Consider the following 23295-nt stretch of genomic DNA (forward strand, 5'->3'; position numbering starts at 1 on the left):
CAATAATGTCAAAGTGGTATCAAGTCAATAATGTCACATATTTCAAACAGTCCATTAATAAAAAACAACACATATAAAAAAATTACAAAAATTTGAACATGCAATACACATTTGTGTTTTTCATTTATAAGAAACAACTTAGTGACAGATCTTCATTCATCCCATTCGGGATACATGTGTTTAAATTAAAAATATACCAAGCCTCTCGTTGCAGGAGGCGGTTCTCACGGTCTCCCCCTCTTGGAGACCGATGAACAACCTCTAAACCCATGAAGCTGGTATATGCAAATTTGGGGGGCATAAATATTAATGATCCTGACTCCAACATCACAGTCGTGTTATGCTGGGATTCACCCATTTTTCAGCCGTCTTTTGCAAACAGGAGATTTACACATGAAGGAGGAAACAAAGGTGTTTGAGGCTCACGGTATGTCAGTTCCATGTCCAGAACTCTTATTATTCAACTATGCCAGATAAATACAGTTTTCAATTGTATGGCACCTTTAAATAGATGATTAGTAATGAAATGCTTACTTGTAGTCTGAAATGGCTTTAACAAAAGAAGAAAAATATTCTTAGATTTCTGTTTGTTCTAATCATGTACAAATAAAGTAGCACAGTAAGATTACATTTATTTGAATGCATTAGTAAGTGTGTGATTGCGCTGTATGTGCAGCGTATCAATACTAATAGTGAAGGTGTAGTTGATATCTTTGGTGATGATATCTGTAGTAATCATAAAAAAAAAATCAATTAAGAAATAAAGAATTAAAATTACAAATAATATTCTATTAAGATATGAGTTACAATAACATGATTTGCAATAGTAATAATATCAATAATATATGCACAATACACACAGATTAGACTATCAGGTCTGTGTCTTACAAAAATATCAATATAATCAATGCAAAGTGCAATAATACAGTAAATACAACGAAACGATTGTAAAATAAACACCTGGCACAGTATGATAGTAACCCTGTGGCTAATGCTAATTAGCGCATTTCTAGCGCCAAATTACAGCCGCGATAAGACGCTCTTCAATGTAAACAAAAAGCATCAACAAAAACTAACAGATGAATAAAGACTTTGTGGACTTACATCGATGCACCAACACAGTTCACAGAGCATTAATTAAGTGTATAGACGAACATTTGCAGTTCTGTCTTTCTGTGTGTGACACTGATATCAGACCGTATGGGGAAAAAAAAGTTATGACAAGCTTTCTGACAAAATCGATTAACTTACCTCTATAATGAACTGTTGAAACGTGCATTCCTCTGAACAATATTGAGTATTTATATAGTAAACAATCCGAATTTATGTAGATCACTTGAAGCATGCATTTATTTATAATTTTAACTGTTAGAAACAGAAGAGTAGGCCTACACATAAATTGTTTAATCCTGTGGCCTCCTCTAAAGGACAACATTAGTATTGCAGCTAATGTGAGTCTGTGGGATTTATAAACAGACTAAATATGATTTTAAATGTTATTTTACTGATTTTATAAAGTTTAAACAATATAAAAAAAAATAAAAAAAAAGGAAAATAATATTTTAGTGAGCAGAATGAACCAATAAGTGGTCTTCTTCTGGTGGTTAAAATGTAAATGAAAATCTTAAACAATAATACTTAATACTTGAACACACACATGCACACACATTGTTGTTGTAGATGTAGATATTTGAAATAAAAAATAGGTAACAAAATGATTATTGCAAATCTCCCCTGTATAACACCATTTTTAGGTTTCACATTAATCATTGAGAGGCAGAATTGTTAAAACTGAGAGCTCAGTACAAATGAAGTGATACACTTTGACAAAACATGATTGTGTTATAATAGTGATTTTCATTCAAGTAATTTTATATTGTCTAAAAAGGAATGCAAAAGCACAAATAAAAAGACTTTATTAAGTAGAATGTCCTGCAGAGGGCAGAAGAAGACCACTAATTGGCTCACTTTCATTTGAAACACTTTTTATCCACCAGTAAAACAAAGCAGTTTCTCCATGTTCTTTTCATTAAGCATGCTTACACACACACACACACACACACACACACACACACACACAAAGACAAATATGTTTTCATTGTTTTTGGGATGTGTTATTGTGAAAAAATATATTTTAATGGTCTAACCATTTCACATATTTCTTTGTGATCTAATAAATATTACCAGTCCATAATAATAATAATAATAATAAATAGCTTTAAGCCTTTGTTTGTTGGCCAAAGCTGAAAGCTGATAAAAAGATTAATACTATGTTTAATACTGCTGCTCCCTCTAGTTGACAACAGTGGTCTTACAGTTACAGTTGAAGTGAATGAATTAATGAATGGGAATTTGGTTTTTCACTTATATCTCGGGAACGAGAAGGCGAAAAATTCTGAAACTCAGAGCATAGATAGTGATCGAGGAGCCCTGTTAAAGGAGACCATCCTGGGTTTTTTGGACGATTGGGGCTGGGAGTTATGCCCGTTCAAATGCATTTCTTTTGGGGCTTATATCTCGGGAATTCCCTGACCAAATCGCACAAATCTCGAATCGAAGCTAGGTGAGGATGTGCCCTTTCCAACGAGCTAGGTGGTCTAGGTCAGGAGTTACGGCCATTCAAAGTCAAAGCCCGAGGCCCGCGACGATACATTTCGATCAAGAGCCCGGAGAGGTCCTTACCATCAAAATTTGAGTGCGTAGACACATTCCGTTTTCAAGTTATGAATGAAATTGTACTGGGGGGCATGGCGTAAATGGCGGACAACGTTTTAATTTAATTAATTAAGTAATACTCCAATAGATGAATTTTGATAAAATGTCATTGTAAATGTTAAAATAATGATTTTATAAAGTCTAAATATGAATTATATAACAATATTAGGGAGTAGTATGATGAAATGATAGCAGGGGGCAGTAAAATACCACTTATTGGCTTAATATGCCATGTTATATCATTTTCACCTCTTTTATCTGTTATAGAGGCAAATTTTGTCCGATCTGTCTGAAATTTTTCATGCTTGTTAACCCCCTGGGGTCGGCGGTATCGCCGGCGATACCAGCTCGCATTTTTTCATATCAGTTCAAAAGAAATTAATTTTGCTCTGTTGACTTTGATATTACAAACAAGTTTCATTCATCAATCGATCCTGTTAAGTGTGTATTATTTTTGTGTATACTCACAATAAAAACAAAGTGTTGTGCTTTTTGCCAAATAAAGAAAAATAAACGTGATGCGAGTTCTGCCTTCTCTCTGTCAGTTAAGTTCATTCTGAAACGCGTCCGAAAATGAATTGTAACTCAGTAATTTATATAAAAAACAAATATTCTCATCTTGTGAAATCTGTATTAAAAGAGAGTGATTCCAGTCGAGCTCATTAGAGCTCATTCAAATGTAATGTGACCACGCCCCGGAGAGCGCGCGCTATTCAAACGCAAATTCTGAGAACCATTTCAGTCTGTGAAACGCCCACATCAGCTGTAAACACAGCACACCGCGAGTGAGGCATAATATAGCCTACCTAATAATCCTGGAGAAAAGTTTCCTCAGAACAGTGCTGATATGAGGAGCAATAGATCCCGCTGAGGAGTGAGGTAGGCTAAGTTATCTTTTCTCAAGTGTTAATGTGGAATAACGTTATGGAATAACGTTAGTGTAGGCCTATGTAAACCGCAAAAAGATGAATCGCGTTTCTATAATATGAATTGCGTTTCTGTGAGATGGATGAAGGGTACATATTTGTAAAGACTGTTTAGCCTAAATATGAATCGCGTGTCAGTGTGTAAAAGAATAAACCGCTTTAATCAACTAAAATGCTTTGCTATACTGAGATGAGTAAAAATCGACTGAAATATGTTTAAATAAAATGTCTTTGTATAAGCAACGTATTAAACTGCAAATTAACATGTATATGCCCTAATATTTCATAAAAACAACGTTACAGTCAGGCGAAATATGAAAGACAACATTTTGTTGACTAGATTTGGGTACAGTTTTTACTGTAGAATATACTGCCACATCAAATAAGCTTTGTTTAGCAATTTCTGCTCATATGTTCTATATATATATAATACTATTTTTGTCAAAAATAAAGTCATAAACTAAGATGTTAGATGTTCCAATGTTGGCTATATTCAAACTTATGAATACATATGATAAAATGTAGGCCTATAGTCATTTTTTTACAAAGAAAGAGTACACTTGAAATATTGTTGAAATTGTAATTATTGTTGTAATTGTAACCTTTTTAATAAAATAGCAAAACATATTTACAAGATAGATGTAAGCAAAATCTTAAATGGTCAATATAAGTCTTCTTCTAAATATATCTTTTGTCCTAGCATTTATTCTTGTGGCTCAGTCAGTGTCACACCTGAATGAATGGCTCATTATGCAAGACGTTACGCATAATGGGTGGAACATTGTATTCTCAGGTGTAAACTACTCTCCCTTTACGCCCCCCTCGCATATTGGCTTTCCAAGCAAAACCTGTCTTACACAATTTAAATCAATGTATTGTTTTATTGTGAACGATAAAGCAAGACTATTTTCACATAATTTTGAAGCCAGAACTCGAAGCGACAACATCCATTAGTCAAAAGTCTTGTGGACACATATTTAGTATGAGTTTTGTGGTCTTATTTCAGCAACTTTCATTTTTAATTTTTTTCAATAACCACGCATAAACTATTCTCTTAAAAATACAAACATCTACATACATGTTGCTCACATATTATGGTAGCCCTGTTTGTGCTATATAGAGTGAATTTACACCTTTGCCATTAACATGTTTATAAATAACTGAAAAAAGCACAAATGTCAGGGCATGTCAGAACATCCCAAGGGCCCCAAAAACACCTTAGACCCCAGAGGGTTAAGAGTCATATCATGTTCTGACTTGTTTTTAACCCTCTGGGGACCAAAAACGCGCCCGCGCGTTTTGCTCGTTTTTATTTTTAGCAATGAAAATAAACACTAAATGCTCTGTTAATTTTGATCTTTCATTTTCGTGTAATACATCAATCGATCCTGTTCAGTTTCTATTTTTTTTCTGTATACTCACAATAAAAATAAAGTGTTTTGCTTTTTGACAAATAAAGAAATATTAACATGATGCGATTTCTGCCTTCTCTCTGTCAGTAAACTCCCATTTGAAACGCGTTCGAAAATGATCTATAACTCCGCGAAAATTCAGTCAAACAGGCAAACAGACCCACGGGCATAAAGCTTGAGATCGCATCTTGATGAAATAAATGAAGTAATTGGTAACCCTTTATTTTACAGTCCCCTAATTACTAGGTATTTACCTAGTAAATACATGGTAAGTTATAGTTGGTTATTGGTAATTACCACAGGTAACAAGTATGTAAATGCAGAGAAACTACAAACTAATTACTAGGTATTTACCTGGTAAGCATATGGTAAATTATAGTATTTTAGTGTGTAATTACTTAAGGTGATTAGTATGCAATTACAGAGAAACTACCAGGGAAAAAAACACCACTGTTAAATATCAACTCAACAAAGTACTGTGTACTTGTTACCTGTTTAGGTTGGTAATAACTCCGATTTAATTGTGTACTTCCTCAGAATGTAGGCAGCCAATTTTTAGAAACACCTCCAGTATTACTCATCAATTCAAGTTAGGTTTGTAGTTATCCTAGGGTTAAGTTGGTAACAGTCCATGTTTATTTATTACTATCTTGAAATTAAGACGGTAGTTTCCAATAAATTACCTTGTCTTACATAGTTGTTGTTCATTGCTACACCCATTTATAGAGGGTTTATCAAATAATTTACCTTACACTTACCTGGTAACTACCCCGCAGGAACAGTTTTCCCTAATGTCATGGCACATCTTAAATACTGGGTATGTTCTTGCAGATGTTTTTACAATTTACTCAGTAAGTAAAGTGAAACTGTACTGTAAAATGAAGCCTTGTTTATTTCCATGGTATTACCGGAATTGTACCATATCATTCCCTTTTCCATAGTCACATTTTTATTTTTATTTTACCTCATATGTCCTGCAACGTTACCAAGGAAACCATGACAATTTACTCAGTAAGTAAAGTGCAACTGTACTGTAAAAGGAAGCCTTGTTTATGTCCATGGTATTACCGGAATTGTACCATATCATTCCCTTTTCCATAGTCACATATTTTTTTTTATTTTACCTCATATGTCCTGCAATGTTACCAAGGAAAACATGACAATTTACTCAGTAAGTAAAGTGCAACTGTACTGTAAAAGGAAGCCTTGTTTATTTCCATGGTATTACCAGACTCTTACCACATCCTTTGCTACTGCTTAAACATTTTTGAAATCACAAACTTTTACCGTGTGTTCTGCAACTTAACTAAAACATTCCAGCCTGGTCTCATTGTTAATACGTAGTATTAACACGTAATTTTCAAAGATAGAAAACTACATAGGCTACAGTTATGAAGAAAAACAACATACGTGTAATCACAATAATTTATTTATTGCGAAAATGTCAAAACCGGTACCAAAAGTCGTTCACATGACGATGTGTTGCAGTCACAGTCCTCTCTTTCAGTATATAATAATTTTGAATGAGGTAATTTACAGAGCAGAATTTAAATGATTAATCCATGAAAATGTTAATCCGGCTTCGCTCTGTGTGAAGGCGCGCGCGGCGCGCTTCTCCATTTCAAATATAGTTTACCGACTGAAATACGGCATGTCGCAATCTGTGACGAACATAGGCGAACAGGCGAGAGCCAATGAGCGTTTGATATCACTGCCGTAAAACATGTCGTAACGCTTCTTGAGGGCGCAATTTTTGAATTTGACTTCATCAACGAGCGCGGGTCCGCGGGATTTGACAGTTACAGACTGCGCTGTTGTTAAAGCCTGTGGAATGGAGATAAAGATCACTCACTGAATAAAGGGCTGAATTTGGATCTCTTTCTTGCAAACGTATGGATTCTAAAGATTTGGATTATATCAAGTAGGCTATAATAAAATTGATGTCTTTTGTGAATTTATGTTGGGTTTTGGTGTATTATTGTTCTATTGGAAAAAAACGCATTTTGTGTCTCACTGTAAATAAACTAAATATTAAAATGGTTAAACGATTAAATAAGGTACTTTTAAGGTTTTAAAGTGTATTCTTGTTTAACTGCATGCTAATCCTCCGAAACGAGTTTGCAGCAGAAGGCACGAACAGAGCGAAATGTTATTAGTCTATTTCTTGAGTAAACTGCATAAATGCGACTGAAAACGTAATTGATAAGACATTTGAACGCAATAGAGTCAAAACATTAATGCCACGATTTTAATATGCATAAATAAGAATGCGTACAAATACGTCGTTATAGAGTTGTTCATACGTAAATAATTTATGTTTTTGTGCTGTTAATGCCAACATTTTACGTTTTAGTGCTGTAAATACTATACGTTTCTGTGTGTATAAAACGTAAGTAAATGTACGTATGGTAGAATTACACTTTACGTAAAAATACACACGTATTCTCATGAGATCACGTTGAACATTCTCAGTAGGTAAAGTGAAACTGGAACGTTACTGTAAAAGGAAGCCTTTTTATTTCCATGGAATTACTGGGATCTTACCCTATAATCTGTAATAGCTACAGTTACGTAGCTATAACAGATTATAGGGTAAGATCCCAGTAATTCCATGTGTAACCGGGTGGTAAATGCCTTTAAAGTTTGTTTTTCTCCCTTATGTTAAAGTCTTTTATTTAATTATTATTTTCCATGTTTAAATATAAAAACAGAGACTACCTGTATTTCTTTGGAGTCATCAGCGGGTGGCGCTTTGTGTGTTGCTCACGACAACGCGTTTGCGCTCTTGTCTCACGGCATCCGTAGTATATTTTGTTGGTGAGATGTGCAGCGGGCAGTGCAAGAGAGACGCGCACTCTCGAGATATGGTCGACAATTTGAGTCATCCATGGGTAAATACAATGTTTTGTAAATATATTGTTGTTTAATACCATTTGTGGATGTATATTTTGTGTTGATTCGGAGAACTGTCAGGTTTGGGAAGTTATGTTGTGTATAATGTCCACGATGGTATGACGTCACTCCATGCGGTCTAGGCCATGTTATTTGGTGTTATGCCAAATGTGATATACTTCATCTTTTCCATTTGTTTCAGGTGTTTTTCATGTAATTATAATTTAATGTGATTATTTTCAGTGTGCACCATAGTGTTGGAGATTTCAGCCCTTCGTGAAGTGAAAGTGTTGGTGTGTAAAAGCTGATTATTATGTGAGTGTTATTTTCTCTAATTTCTCTCAAGTGATAAATAAGTGGGTAATATAAAAATGTACTTATGTTGTTTTGTTTTCTTTGAACAGTATTCCCACTGCCGTATTGTATTGTATCGAAAAGTTTTGATACTCTTATTTTTGATTTTCCTTTTCTTTCTTTGCATTTTAAACGGTTGTGTTACTACATTGCCGTGTTTAAGAGTTTTGTGTTTATCATACACAAGTGGACTGTGATATTCAGCGGGTTTTTATTGTCACCAGCTCTGTGAACCCCATTCATTTATTTATTTAATTTTTTTGCTCCTTTCTGTTTGTTAACATTTAAGAACCGGAACTGTTTCATATCAATTAAATTGATAAGCCACATTTGAAAATCAGTAGTTTTTTTATTTTATATCATCAAAGGAATAAACTTAAAGTAGATCGAACCCCTCAAATGTGTTCCTGGTGGTAAACCTAAATCCCCGGTCACACATTTTGGTACCAGGAGTGGGGTTGTTTATTCGATCTGATTTGTTTTTTTATCGAGCGGTATAGTTGGGTTAGACAATACGGCAGTGGTGAATATTTTTCAGAGGCTGCGGACGTCTGGAGTGTGGAGGATCGCGGTTGCGGACGAGATGACCAGCGTTGGACTGATCGTGTTTCCAGTGTGTTTCCAGGCGTGACGGCTGCTGAGGAGACTGGTCCAGCTCGATGGGGTTCCTGTTGTCGACGTGTTAGCCCCCAGGATCTCACGGCCGCATCCAGAAACTGTGCACCAGCACGAGGGGGTGTTTGAGCTACTAAAGAGGACAGCAAAGGCTGAAGTTTGCGCCAGAAACATTTATCTTGAACTGGGTTGAGTTAATTCTTACTCTTCATACTTGTGTCAAAAATGTCTGACTCTGAAGAAATGCCGGAAGAGGAGATGCACGTCCCTGTCGTAGGGGCGGTGGGAAATGACGTTATAGAGCAGTTAAAGGGTCAGATTCAAGAGTTAAGTGACTGGAGGAACGATACTCTGGCCAGTAGGGCTGTTGGGGGAGGTAATTCGACCCGCTCCTACATTTATGTTCCTCGTGAACGCCAGGTTCAACCTTTTAGCGGGGAGTATAACAAAGATGGACGGTCTGTAGAGGAGTTTATTGAGGAAGTGGAAAGGGTCCTACGGGCCAGAGACCAGACACAAGATGAACAGCTTGACTTTATCATCTCTCTTTTGAGAGGGCCTGCACTGGAAGAGGTGCGTTTATGTGTTGGAAACCAGTCCAGACAGGCCAGTGATTTGTTTACTTTCCTGCAGGAGGCGTTCGGGGAACGGCGTAGCGGGACTCAATTGTTGCAAACGTTTTACAACCGCAAACAATTGGATGGGGAAGATCTGCGAAACTACTCTCATGCGCTCTCGCGCCTTTTAAGCTCTGCAGCAAAGCAATCCCCGGGTGGCTTGGCAAACGAGGAGGGAATTTTGCGTGATCAGTTTGTGGAGGGTGTGCGAGATGCTGCGTTAAGGCGAGAGCTGCGTAAACTAATCAGAGATAAGCCCCACTTGACCCTACTCGAGGTTCGCAATGAGGCTGTTCTTTGGTCCATGGAGGAAAGCAGGCCGACTAGAGTAGCAAATAGTCGACCAGTCCATTCAGAATTGCTTGGTCAACCGGGTGATACTTCTGTCGGGTCTGAGAAACAAACTTCTACTCTGTTGAATGATATTTTACAGGTGATTTCCCGGCAGGACAAGCGAATAAGTGAGCAAGAGCAGACTATTTCCGAGCTCACCAAAGCAGTCAAGGAGTTGACTGTGCAGCGTTCAGTGTCTGTTCCGCAGAATTACGTACCCGTATCTAAGCCGTCTCCCAGGTTTACAGAAGAGGGAGAACCTATCTGTTTTAGATGCAACGGGGTTGGGCATATCGCTAGACATTGCACCGTGAGACGGGGTGGGAGACCCAAGAGTGCTGGCAGGACAACTGAAGGGCAAGAAAAACAAGGTCCTTCTGTTGCAGGCTGTCAGGCGGCACAAGGGGTAGTATCTGGTTCACCACCTCTGGGAACTAGTCGGGACAGGTTCCTTGAACGGGCTGTTGGAACGTGCCCGATGGTGGACTTGAAAATCAAGGGTGTGCCAGTGTCATGCTTGTTAGACACTGGTAGTCAGGTCAGTACTATTACTGAGGGGTTCTTCCGAGAGCATCTATTTGGGGATGATCGTGATGTGTTGTCTACCTCAGGTTGGCTAAAGATCACGGCAGCCAACGGTTTAGACATTCCCTATTTGGGTTACATGGAGCTGGATGTGGAAGTTATGGGGATGACCCTGCCTGAATGTGGTTTCTTGGTCGTTAAAGAAACTCCTAGTCCGTCGTCGGTGGCCGTGTTAATCGGAATGAACATCATCAGTAAGTGCCGACAGATTGTTCATGCTGAGTTTGACACCACGGTGGGTGGTAGGCTGGATTCGAACTGGAGGGCAGTTTTCCAGCAGGCACAATCAGTTGAGTTAGTTGAGCGAGTTTCATTTGCACGGGTCGTGGGTAAGACTCCTGCTCATGTGCCTGCTTGGTCGGCAGCTACTGTCCTGATTAAGGGGATGGAAACCAGTAAAAAGGATGGTTCAGCGTGGTTGGTAGAACCAGCAAATACGGCCTTACCAGGAGGTTTAGTTGTAGTACCTACCTTGATTACATCAGAGTTACCCGTGTGTCCAGTGAGAGTACTTAACTTGTCTCAGGAAGATCTTTGGCTTCAGCCTAGGGCCCGTCTAGGTATGTTGTCTCCAGTCGATGGTTATAGTGTGGGTTCGTCCTGTGAAGTGAGGTTCCAGCGAATTTCCGCAGACACAGAACAGGTCACTATGGGTGAAGGTCATGGTTCTGAGCCTCAGGCCCAGTCAGTCTTGGATCACATTGACATGGGAGGCACACTTGAGCAGCAGGTTCAGTTAAAAGCTGTGCTGGGCAAGTATTCAAGCGTGTTTGCCCTGGAGGACGATGATTTGGGTTATACAGATAAGGTTCAGCATGAGATACATCTGACTGATGACGTACCAGTGAATCAGCCATACCGGCGAATTCCACCAAATCAGTACCAGGAGGTCAGAGTGCACATCACCAAGTTGCTGAAAAAGGGTGTAATTCAGGAGAGTGGGAGTGCTTACGCCTCGCCTGTGGTACTTGTGCGCAAAACTGATGGGTCGCTACGGTTGTGCGTAGATTATCGAAAGCTCAACGCCAAGACGAGGCGTGACGCATTTCCACTACCCAGAATTGATGAGAGCTTCGATGCCCTCAGGGGAGCGAAGTTCCTTTCAACGGTGGACTTGGCCTCTGGGTATCATCAGATTGCGGTGAGTGACCGGGATAGGGCCAAGACGGCGTTCACCACACCTTTTGGTTTATTTGAGTACCGGAGAATGCCGTTTGGGGTCTGCAACGGACCATCTACCTTTCAGCGGCTCATGCAGTCTGTTATGAGCGATCTGATCTTTCAGGTGTTGATTGTGTACCTAGATGACATTTTGCTGTTTTCACAGACCTTTGAGGAACACCTGGAGAGACTAGAGATGGTGCTGAAACGTTTGTCAGACACCGGTTTAAAAGTCAAGTTGGGGAAGTGCCGTTTTCTCCAAGACTCTGTGCGATTTCTTGGCCACCAGGTTTCGGCACAAGGGATTTCTCCTGACCCAGACAAGGTTGTTGCAGTCAGTAATTGGAAGACCCCAGAAATGGTCAAGGAGCTGAGGTCATTTCTAGGGTTCTGCAGCTATTATAAGAAGTTTATTGAGGGCTTCTCGAAGATAGCTGGACCCTTACATGATCTGGTAAATGCATGTTTGCGTGAAGGCAGGTGTGCAAAGAATGGTCGTCACTTTAGGTCTGGTTGGTCTAATGAGTGTGATCATGCATTCAGTCAGTTGAAGTGGAAGTTAACAACGGCACCTGTGCTTGGTTTTGCGGACTTCACTTGCCCTTTCATACTCGAGACTGATGCGAGCCAGAATGGCTTAGGGGCCATTCTGTACCAGGTACAGGATGACAAGAAGCGAGTCATTGCATACGCAAGCAGGAGGTTGCGTAACGCAGAGAGAAACGATCGCAATTACAGTAACATGAAGCTCGAACTACTGGCCCTTAAGTGGGCTGTAGTTGAGAAGTTTCGTGGCTATTTACTTGGGTCTTGGTTTGAGGTGATTACAGATAACAATCCGCTTTGTCACTTGCAAACTGCGAAGTTAGGAGCGATCGAACAGAGATGGGTTGCTCAGCTGTCTGTCTTCAACTTTGAGGTGAAGTACAGGCCAGGCAGGAGTAACGCTGCAGCTGATGCTCTGTCTAGGCAGGAGTTTGCAGGGGAGCCCGAATCCGTTCTTGACGCTGATTGGGATGAGTGTGTAGCGATTTGCTGTGTTTTTAGCCGTGGTACAGCTTTGGAACCTGAACTCGCTCTGAAGGGACTTGAGTGCTGTAGGTTAAGGCAAATACGTGTGCTGGAGGCTGGAGAACCAGTCGCTAGTCTCCAAGGTAACACTCATACGCTTCCTGGTTATACTAGGGAACAGCTGGTCGAGTTTCAGAAAAGTGACCCTGTTCTGAGAGAATTTAGAGAGTTTTGGAACACGAAAAAGAGACCAGATCACCTGGAAAGAAAGTCTCTGTCCAGGTCTGTGAAGTGCCTTCTGAAGCAGTGGAGCCTCTTAACCCTCTGAGGTCGGCAAACGCGCCCCCGCGTTTTGCTGGATTTTTTTCACATAGCAGCAACATAAACTTAAAAAAATCCGTCATTTACGGTCATATTAATAAAATAAATACATGATTATAAACTATAGAGGGTCTTCTTTTTTTGTGTACACTCACATTAACATCAAAACCTTGTTTTTATTTTTAAATAAATAAAATAAACAGGGTGCGCTTTCAGCTCACTCTGTCTCCGCAAAAATCTTTCTGAAACAAGTCTGGAAAATGAACTGAAACTCAGCTAATACTTATCACACAACCATGAAACATGCGTCTAAAGAAAGCTTTAAATTTCTACTTTTAAATAAAACAATTCACATTCAAAACAAATATTCTCCTGCAATGTTATCTGTATGAAACTAAAGAGAAGTACAGTTTCTCCCGTCTCACCTAATTATCGGTAATGAGTTCACACCCACTCGCAGAGCGCGCTATTCATAAGATAATGAGCTGAGGTGATCTATGCAAAATAAGGTAAACGCCCCCTGAAATGCCTTAAAACCAGCAAGTTTAATTCATTCACTTTCCTGCGCCGTTGGAAGATGACACGATTTACTGGTGAGGAAGCACTTCAGCTAGTCCTGGATAGTGAAGAGGAGTTCACTTTTTCCTCAGAAGAAGAGCACGACTCTGACGACGAACGTTTGTATTTTGAAGAGCGGATTGATCCAGCCGTGGATAATATTTCGGATGAGTAAGTCTTTTTAAATTTACTTGCATAAGTTGACAAGCTATTTTATATAAACGTAGGCTACATATTTTACTGGTTGGACCATTTCCATACTTGTCATTCAGAGTAATCTATATTTAAATGGTCTAGGCTGCTGTATAAAGTAGGAGAGATGCTTCATGCAGTCTGTTTTCTTTCGTTTTTAATAGTTTTGTTCAAAATAACACATTTCGAGCTTTCCATATATTTCTCTGGTAGATTTTAGGCAAAGCTTATGAGTTTGGGTTCATTTATGAGATGAGCTCCAGTTCACATGCCGACACGGAGCTTTATTGCCTGCTATTTTTAATTCTTATGTATTAAATACAAAACGAAATTCACTTTAAAGAAAGGCTTTATACAAAAAATAAACCTAATGAAATGGTCAAAATCTTGTCTGCCCACTCCATTTGTCTCGCGATTGCGCATGATCTTAGATCATGGCCTGTATGAAAGTTAGGATTTTGAAATTAATTTAGAAAATATCATGTATGTTTAGATTATATTTTGACTAGTGTTTATGCTGCCTCATTATCATCAACGAAAAGTGCTTGCAAATATCTATTGCAAATGTGTGTATGTGCTGAAATGTGTAAATATGCCCAGCTGATGAATTGCAAATGTGTTAATGTTTGCGTTGTGCTATCTCCGTAATGGCCCATTGACACGCAATATATGCCTACAGCACGTGTCTACAATTATTTGCATCAGTTATTCATATAGACTAATGGTAATATACTTTGAAATATTTATGTTATAATAGTTTTCAACTTTTAAAAAAAAAAAGGAATGTAGCTGCATCACCTTCATCTGCAACTCGGAGGGCGCGCAGCAACACAGTCGAACATCAGAATGAGTAAGTACATATTTACCCATGTTAGTTAATTTTTTTTTACAATATGAGCCTGTATGACTTTATTTTTGGTTGATAATATTACATATTTTTTCTTTGTGTTATCTTATCAGCATGCTATGTCCATCAGTTGTGCATGTGCTGGAATAGTAGTCTAAAATATATGATAATAATAGTTTTTAACTTTTTTTTGAAAGGAATGATGTAGGTTCTGCAACTCGCACTAAGAGGACATGCAGAAATCAGAAAGAGTAAGTACATATTTACCCACTATTTTACAGATGTTAGACCTGATGTTGTTTTATCAACATGCTGACTGTCCATCAGTTATGCATGTGTACTTAGTACTTTGTTCAACCTTTATTAATATTAATATTAATATTATTATTTTTATAGGAATGTGGTAGCATCACCCTCAGCCTCACCTGCAACTCGCACTGGGAGGGCACGCGATAGGTGTCGTTCAGTTTTGAGAACAACTGAAAAGTAAGTACACTTATTCCCTTTCTTTCAGATATTAGTATTATTCTGGTTTTACATATTCTGGTTTTACATAGTCCATACAAACATTATGTGTCTGTATGGCTTTGCATCTGGCCAATGTTACTTTTAATGATTGAAAAGCAGTTGTTATTTTGTGTAATAAAAATGCTCACAGTTGTTTGTTTGTTTTACAGCTATAAAGGTGATGGTGATCATCAGACACCTGTTGCAAAGAGGGCCAAGACAAACATTCAGACAAGCAGCAAGCAGTCTACTCTGTCATGGAAAACAGAGACTGACATTGATATGGTTCCACAGACTCTGAGATTCCTGCCTGCACGGAAACCTGGCCCACAGCTGAGTCCTGCTGATGCACACACTCCTCTGAGTCTCTTCAAAATGTTTTTTTCTGAGAATGCAGTGTCAACTCTGTGCCACAACACCAATGCTCAAGCTGCTGGTGCAATTGCTAAAGGCCGCAAATATAAATGGACTGATGTCAGCATCAGTGAGATGTACCGCTACATTGGGCTGCTTTTTTACATGGCTATGGTGAAGATCAGCTCCATCAGCGACTACTGGCGGCAAGACAGTCTTTTCTCTTTGCCTTTTCCTGCCACAATCATGTCCCGAGACCGATACCGCACCATTTCATGGAATGTGCACATGAGTCACCCAGATGCAGATAAGGAGAATGACAGAAAGAGGGGCACACCTGAACATGACCGGCTTTTCAGGGTCAAACCTCTCATGGACAGTATTCGTCATGCTTGTAAAGCCTTCTATCATCCTAGAAGAAACTTAGCTGTCGATGAGAGAATGGTGGCATGCAAAGCACATACAGGTATGACGCAGTACATGAAAGCCAAGCCAACCAGATGGGGTTTCAAGTTGTTTGTTCTTGCAGACTCATCAAATGGATACACTTTGGACTTTTCTGTGTACACAGGAAAGAACAACTTTCCTTCAGGCCATGGACTGTCACATGATGCTGTAACATCTCTTTTGGACTGTAAAGTTTTAGGCTCTGGGTACCATGTGTACATGGACAATTTCTACACAAGCCCAAAGCTCCTCAAAGAACTGTTTGCAATGAAGTTTGGTGCATGTGGGACTTACAGGGACAACAGGAAGGATTGCCCACGTGATGCAACTAATTCACTCTCCAAAAAATCTGCCAGAGGATCCATCAGGTGGATTCGGGATGGCCCTCTTGTATTTGTGAAGTGGATGGACACACGAGAGGTGTCTGTCTGTTCCACCATTCAATCTGCTTATACAGGAGACACTGCACAGAGGAGGGTGAAAACAAAAGATACATGGAGGACAACGACATTTCCATGTCCTGCACCTGTGACTGCCTACAACAAACACATGGGGGGTGTGGACCTGTCCGATCAGCTCTTACAGTACTACACTGCACAACACAAAACAATGAAGTGGTACAGAAAGATCTTTCTACACTTCTTGGACATTGCTGCCACCAATGCTTTCCTTATCCACAAAGAGCTATGTGGTAACATGACCCATAAACAGTTCATGGAACAGCTTATTGCAGAGCTCTGTGGTGTGTCACAGAAAGTAGCACCAAAACCAACCAGTATTGACCATGTGCCGGTTTCAGGAGCGGAGCTGATCTCAGATGCAAAGAACATTTGCACAGTTGGTCGCAGGGTCCGAAATTAACACCCGCCAAGCGCCAAATGCGGGTAGATTTTCCGTTTGGCGAGTATATCTCAAAAGGCTATCCGCCACAGTGGCGGGTGAATGTTCATACCAAAATAATAAAATTGTCAGCGCGCACGCGCTCTTCTGAACGAGCAGAGAGAGAGAGAGAGCGCGAGAGCGAGCGAGTGAGTGAACAAGTGAACAGCCCCGGCCGCGCGCGCGCACTCACTCTTCAGAGCGGACAAGCGTCAAGCTTCCCCGTACTTTTTGACAAGCGTCTTTGACAGGGCGGCCAGAGCTTCTTTGGAGCTCAAGTCGGCGGCGGTGTGTACGTACAGTTAACGCTCTATCTGTTGACGGCGCTGAGGAAAAAGGATATGTGAAGCTCCCGCCACTGGAAGAAGCGGTTGCCGCCCATTTGTGTCCTGCTCATCAAAGCCGTGCAGAGCGTCTTCAGCACTCGCGGATCGTGCATACTCCGCCGCTGGCCAGGCTGCTTCTGCTTTACACACCATGCATGGCCGGTCTTTTCTCGATAAAATGAGTTTTCTCATAGCGTTTGCAACGCAATACTCGTTCCCTTATCTCTCAGGGAACCGAGGTTACGTAAGTAACTTAGCCGAGTACGTTCTGCCTTCCCTTGCACATGAGTCAGGAAACAAAACTGACAAAAAAAAAAAAAAAATTTGATTTCACCCCAATGATAGTAATATTTCATATATTTCTCTCATTTGATTATTATTTTTTATTTATTTATTATACATTTCAAATTTTGCTCTGGACAATTTTTTATGTTTGTATTCAACATAATATGCCTACCTTATTATCTCAATTAAAAGTACTGAAATGAATGTATATGTGACAAAAAAAAGGGCTATTTATTATTTTGGCCGGTAAAAAATATGTTTGGCTGGTGGATTTTTTCATCTACCAGTCCCCATGGTAGGTGAGCCAAAAAGTTAATTTCGGACCCTGGTTGGTCGCAAGATCTGTGTGCTTTGCAAAGGACAGCTTGGTAAAAGGCAGGACACACCTTGGAAATGCCAGGCATGTAATGTTCACTTGTGTCTTCAGCCGAACAGGAACTGTTTTCAAAAATGGCACCAAGACATGTAACTATATTCTATCTGCCTTTATTTTAGTTTTTGCTCATTTTGCATTATTTTGCTTTATTTTGCTTAGAGCCCGCATCAACGGGGCATAAGCATTTACTGTGAGATACCTGCAAATTTAGAACATTTAGTTCCTCCACATAGAGGAATTACAATAAAACAGATTGAAAAACAAAACCTTTGAATCTCCTCTTCTTTGTTCAGGCACGTGATGGCCCATTAGCCAGTGGGGGAGTGTCTGTCACACCCCTGGTCTGAATCTCATTAATATTGATGAGCCATTACCACTCCCACGCATAAACCTCTTCTGACAAAAAAACTGTTTTACAAGGTTTAAATCAATGTATTGTTTTATGAGAACGATTAGGCAGGATGATTTTCAGATCATTTTGAAGAAAAAACACTAGGCAACAACATCCATTTGTCAAAAGTCTTGTATACACATATTTAGTATGTGTTTTGAGGTTTTATTTCAGCAACTTTCATTTTTATTTTTTCAAATAACCACGCATAAACATTATTCTCTTAAAAACACAAAGATTTACAAGCATGTTGATCAGATATGATGGTAGCCCTGTTTGTGCTTTATAGAGTGAATTTACACCTTTGCCATTAATATGTTTATAAATAACTGAAAAAACAACAAATGTCAGAGCATGTCAGAACACCTCCAGGGCCCAAAAAACCCCTCAGACTCCAGAGGGTTAAGAGAACAAAATGGGTTGCTGTATCGAGTAGTAGATGGTCCTTCTGAGGAATGCTGCTGGCAACTGTTGTTGCCGGGTTGTTTGAAGAAAACAGTACTGCAGAGCGTGCATGACGATATGGGGCACCAGGGCATTGAGCGGACCTTGGGGTTGTTGAAGCAGAGGTGTTTTTGGTCCGGTATGTACGAGGATGTGGAGGAATGGGTAAAGAAGTGCCAGCGTTGTATCCTTACCAAGATGCCTCAGCCCAAAGTCTGTGCCCCTGTGAGAGCATTCTTGGCGACCAGACCCCTGGAAGTGATTGCAGTGGACTTTACACTCATAGAGCCTGCTTCTGATGGGCGTGAAAATGTTTTGGTCGTTACTGATGTTTTCACAAAGTTTACACAGGCGTTTCCCACCAAAGACCAAAAGGCGGATACCACAGCAAAAACCTTGTTGAAAGAGTGGTTTATGAAGTACGGAGTCCCTGAGAGGTTGCACTCCGATCAAGGTCGTAATTTCGAGAGCGAGGTAATTGCGGAGCTGTGCAGACTCTATGGTGTGAAGAAGACCCGAACCACCCCTTATAGGCCGCAGGGAAATGCCCAGTGTGAACGGTACAACCGAACACTTCACAATCTGCTACGTACATTACCACCAGAACGTAAACGCCGTTGGCCCGAGTACTTGCCGGAGTTAGTCCATGCTTATAATGTGACTCCGCATGCTACTACAGGATTTTCCCCATATTATTTACTTTTTGGGGTACAGCCACATCTTCCCATTGATGCATTGTTGGGAAGTGAGGAGGTCTCAGAGGGAAAACAAGACTGGTTGTCTGTCCATCGAGAGAGGCTGAGATATGCCCATGAGAAAGCAAAGGAGTACTCGGAGGAGAAAGCTCTAGAGAGAGTGACTCGGCTGAATGAAAAGACATTTTGTCCCCAGGTCAGTGTGGGCGAGTTGGTGTATCTGCGCCAGCGGCCTCCAGGGAGGAATAAGATTCAAGATGCCTGGAGCCCGATCATCTACCGAGTAGTGGAAATAGTTGACACAACTTACACTGTTGAGCCGTTGGAGGGAGGGCTCTCAAAAAGGGTTCACAGGTCAGAGTTGCGTCCAGGTGCCGTACCCACTCCTAGGCCTAGGAGTAAGAAGTCTGAGCCCGATGCACTGCCTGTCGTGTTGGATGTGAACGAGACTTCTGAGCCAGATTTTGTGGTAGTAGAGGAGCAACCCTTTGTGAGAGGGGCTGCACACCCTTCAATGCGCTCAGAGGCACTGGGTACTTCAGGGTTGAGAGGTGACTGCTCTCGAGGTGGCCAGGTACAAGTATCAGCGGATACGGATGGAGACCCTGCAGAGTCTGACGGTGTGGTCCTGAATGCAGAGACTCCAGTTGAGCGTGTCCAATCGGAGGAGCTAGAGACTGGTGAAGTGCGTAACCCAGTCCAGAGAGAATCGCCAGTTCCAGCTGTGCGCAGAAGCAAGCGAGCAACTGCGGGTATTCACACTAATCCTTTTCATGCACCCAGGTCCGCTTGTCATGCAGTGAACGTCAGCACGGATATGGTGTCTCAAGTATTGGCCAGTATTGGCACTGCATTGTTTGAAAAGGCATTACAGGGTGCTATGAATGCCGAAATGGGTGATTAAGGGAGTCATCGAGGACGCTGACTTAAAGCAGGGGAGGATGTAACCGGGTGGTAAATGCCTTTAAAGTTTGTTTTTCTCCCTTATGTTAAAGTCTTTTATTTAATTATTATTTTCCATGTTTAAATATAAAAACAGAGACTACCTGGATTTCTTTGGAGTCATCAGCGGGTGGCGCTTTGTGTGTTGCTCACGACAACGCGTTTGCGCTCTTGTCTCACGGCATCCGTAGTATATTTTGTTGGTAAGTTGTGCAGCGGGCAGTGCAAGAGAGTTTTTATAGGCACTCTCGAGATATGGTCGACAATTTGAGTCATCCATGGGTAAATACAATGTTTTGTAAATATATTGTTGTTTAATACCATTTGTGGATGTATATTTTGTGTTGATTCGGAGAACTGTCAGGTTTGGGAAGTTATGTTGTGTATAATGTCCACGATGGTATGACGTCACTCCATGCGGTCTAGGCCATGTTATTTGGCGTTATGCCAAATGTGATATACTTCATCTTTTCCATTTGTTTCAGGTGTTTTTCATGTAATTATAATTTAATGTGATTATTTTCAGTGTGCACCATAGTGTTGGAGATTTCAGCCCTTCGTGAAGTGAAAGTGTTGGTGTGTAAAAGCTGATTATTATGTGAGTGTTATTTTCTCTAATTTCTCTCAAGTGATAAATAAGTGGGTAATATAAAAATGTACTTATGTTGTTTTGTTTTCTTTGAACAGTATTCCCACTGCCGAATTTTATTGTATCGAAAAGTTTTGATACTCTTATTTTTGATTTTCCTTTTCTTTCTTTGCATTTTAAACGGTTGTGTTACTACATTGCCGTGTTTAAGAGTTTTGTGTTTATCATACACAAGTGGACTGTGATATTCAGCGGGTTTTTATTGTCACCAGCTCTGTGAACCCCATTCATTTATTTATTTTATTTTTTTGCTCCTTTCTGTTTATTTTGTTAACATTTAAGAACCGTTTTTTTATTTTATATCATCAAAGGAATAAACTTAAAGTAGATCGAACCCCTCAAATGTGTTCCTGGTGGTAAACCTAAATCCCCGGTCACACATGGAAATAAAAAGGCTTCCTTTTACAGTACAGTTTTGTCGTGGAGATTTTAAACTGTATATTAAACTAACCATGTTTTTAACATCTAACCTTATTTAACATCTAACATTGGAACAGGATGTACTGTACGAAACCAATGGAAAACTTGTGTCTTTGACTATGTGCGTATGTATGTAAAAATAACTTAGTTTTGGGAAATGAAACTAGACAGTCTGTTAGAATCTTGTGATTATAGATGAAGTCACCGCAAGATCAGAGTTTGCTTTACCTAGTAACAGAGGGGTTTGCATATGAAGAACCAATCAAATAGTGGGGAAATTATGTAATGCAGCCTGACATTTTGTCATACCTCTATACTATAAAAACTGTTGTATATGTGTTTTACGGTGGGATTCTCAATGGAATTTGCAAGAGATCCTCCAGCCTTGATTCTTCTTGGGAGAGTTCTCTGAGAACTGCTCGAAGACTCTCCCGGCCGTTATTAAAGCATTTAGAGGACATTTGCTGAAAGTCTGTCTGTTCATTTCTGCTGCGCAGCAGGTCAGTTTAGGGAATCAAGTAAGTTAGGTTAGTAGACTCGGCCAGATGTCGACTGAAGACGCAAGAGCTAGAGTATAAAGGTTATTAAGTGTCGATTGTAGACGCTCTGTGTCAATGAGTAGACGCAACAGTTTTATTATTTATTAAGTGTCGATTAGTAGACGCTCTGTGTCGATGAGTAGACGCAACAGTTTTATTTTGGATAGTTAGGTTAAGGGAAAATTCCTTTACAATTTGGCGGGCCATCCAGGAGTCCTCGGAATCTCCCTTTGTTGAATGAAAGGGGCGAGGAACCACGTTGTCTTCACTCTGCCAGACTGCAGAACCCTCTTCGACAGAGGGAACCATTCCAGTCGGTCTAAAAGGACTTAAAGTATTAAGGTAGTATGACAGACCTCAGCACTTTTCCTTTAAAATGCTTCTAAATTAATTAAAAGGTAATAAAATTTTAGCTGTTCTGTTAAGTGAAAAATTTGAAGAAAACTGGTAATCACATCTAAAAGATTTAAGTAATTTAAAAAATGTTTCTTACCTTGTCTATTAAGGGCAATGAATGATTATGGTTAAATGCAACCAAGGTATATGTTGAGTATTTTGTTAATTTTGTGTGTTTAAGAGTGCTTCGAAAAAGCTGTCAATAAAACTTCTGCAAAGCAACTTGTCATGCTGGAAACCAGATCTGGGAGGGGAAAATACCCCGAGATGCTGCAGTACTGAAACTTGCTTTTTGTTTGAAGTTTTGTTTGAAAAAGACTTTGATTTTGATTGAATTAAAGAAAGGTTAATAAAGAAAGATAAAGAAAGAAATGTGGAAACAAGATAAATAGATCAATATTGTTATCCTGAGATTTATGAATTTTTACATTTGGAAATCAATTAAAACATTGCAGAAATTGTTAAAATTATAAATCATAATAATAGGAATATGCACATGTGAAATACTCTGTGATAATTAGGAAATTTTGAATCATAAAGAAACTTTTATGAGTTAGACTTTAATTATGTATTTATGTAGATGAGATATATAAAGCTGAGCAATAGAATTTAAGTAATTCACTGCTTTTGAATTTAGGCAATCGCTTAAAGTAATGAATAAATAATAAGATATTAACTGCACGTGTTTAAATATACTTTCTATATGAAGGTGTCTAGAATTTGTATCCCGTTATCCCTTGTGGGAGACAGTGTGAAAAAACTGATCCATTGCGGAGAACCTGAGAGTCAATGATTTATGTTTAACTGAGATAATTTTTGTGCATTGTGCATAGTATGAGAATGAGATTGGGTGACCAACTTTAAATAGAAATTGTGCTTTGAACAAGCACATAACAGACATATTACAGTCATTTTATTTTGGTTTCTTGTAAAAAAGAAAAGACAAAGAATTCTTTTAATTTACATTATACACTGTTATAATTAGAGAAGTTTTCCTGTTTTTCCTGCGTCTTTGCAAAGAAGAAGTGCTTGCTTTTTTCCGCAATGAAGGACTAAGCTTTTTAATAAATTGAAGAATTGCTGTGTTGTAAACCAGAAGAGACTTT

General features: G+C 39.6%; 1 protein-coding gene and 1 long non-coding RNA gene across 2 annotated transcripts in view; both read left to right on the plus strand.

The window, feature by feature from the left end:
- Nucleotides 1-23295, plus strand: part of LOC311292113 — an 843631-nt gene that overhangs the window by 125639 nt on the left and 694697 nt on the right. The window lies entirely within an intron of this gene.
- Nucleotides 13480-18098, plus strand: LOC311291695 (piggyBac transposable element-derived protein 4-like). The gene is made up of 5 exons (XM_084410881.1): nt 13480-13671; nt 14474-14542; nt 14737-14790; nt 14936-15025; nt 15217-18098. Exons 1-5 carry the CDS (start codon nt 13520-13522, stop codon nt 16706-16708), a joined length of 1857 nt encoding a protein of 618 aa, XP_084267007.1. The 5' UTR covers nt 13480-13519; the 3' UTR covers nt 16709-18098.

This window comes from Rutilus rutilus (genome assembly GCF_951802725.1).
Source record: "Rutilus rutilus genome assembly, chromosome: 6".
NCBI classification, from domain to species: Eukaryota; Metazoa; Chordata; class Actinopteri; order Cypriniformes; family Leuciscidae; genus Rutilus; species Rutilus rutilus.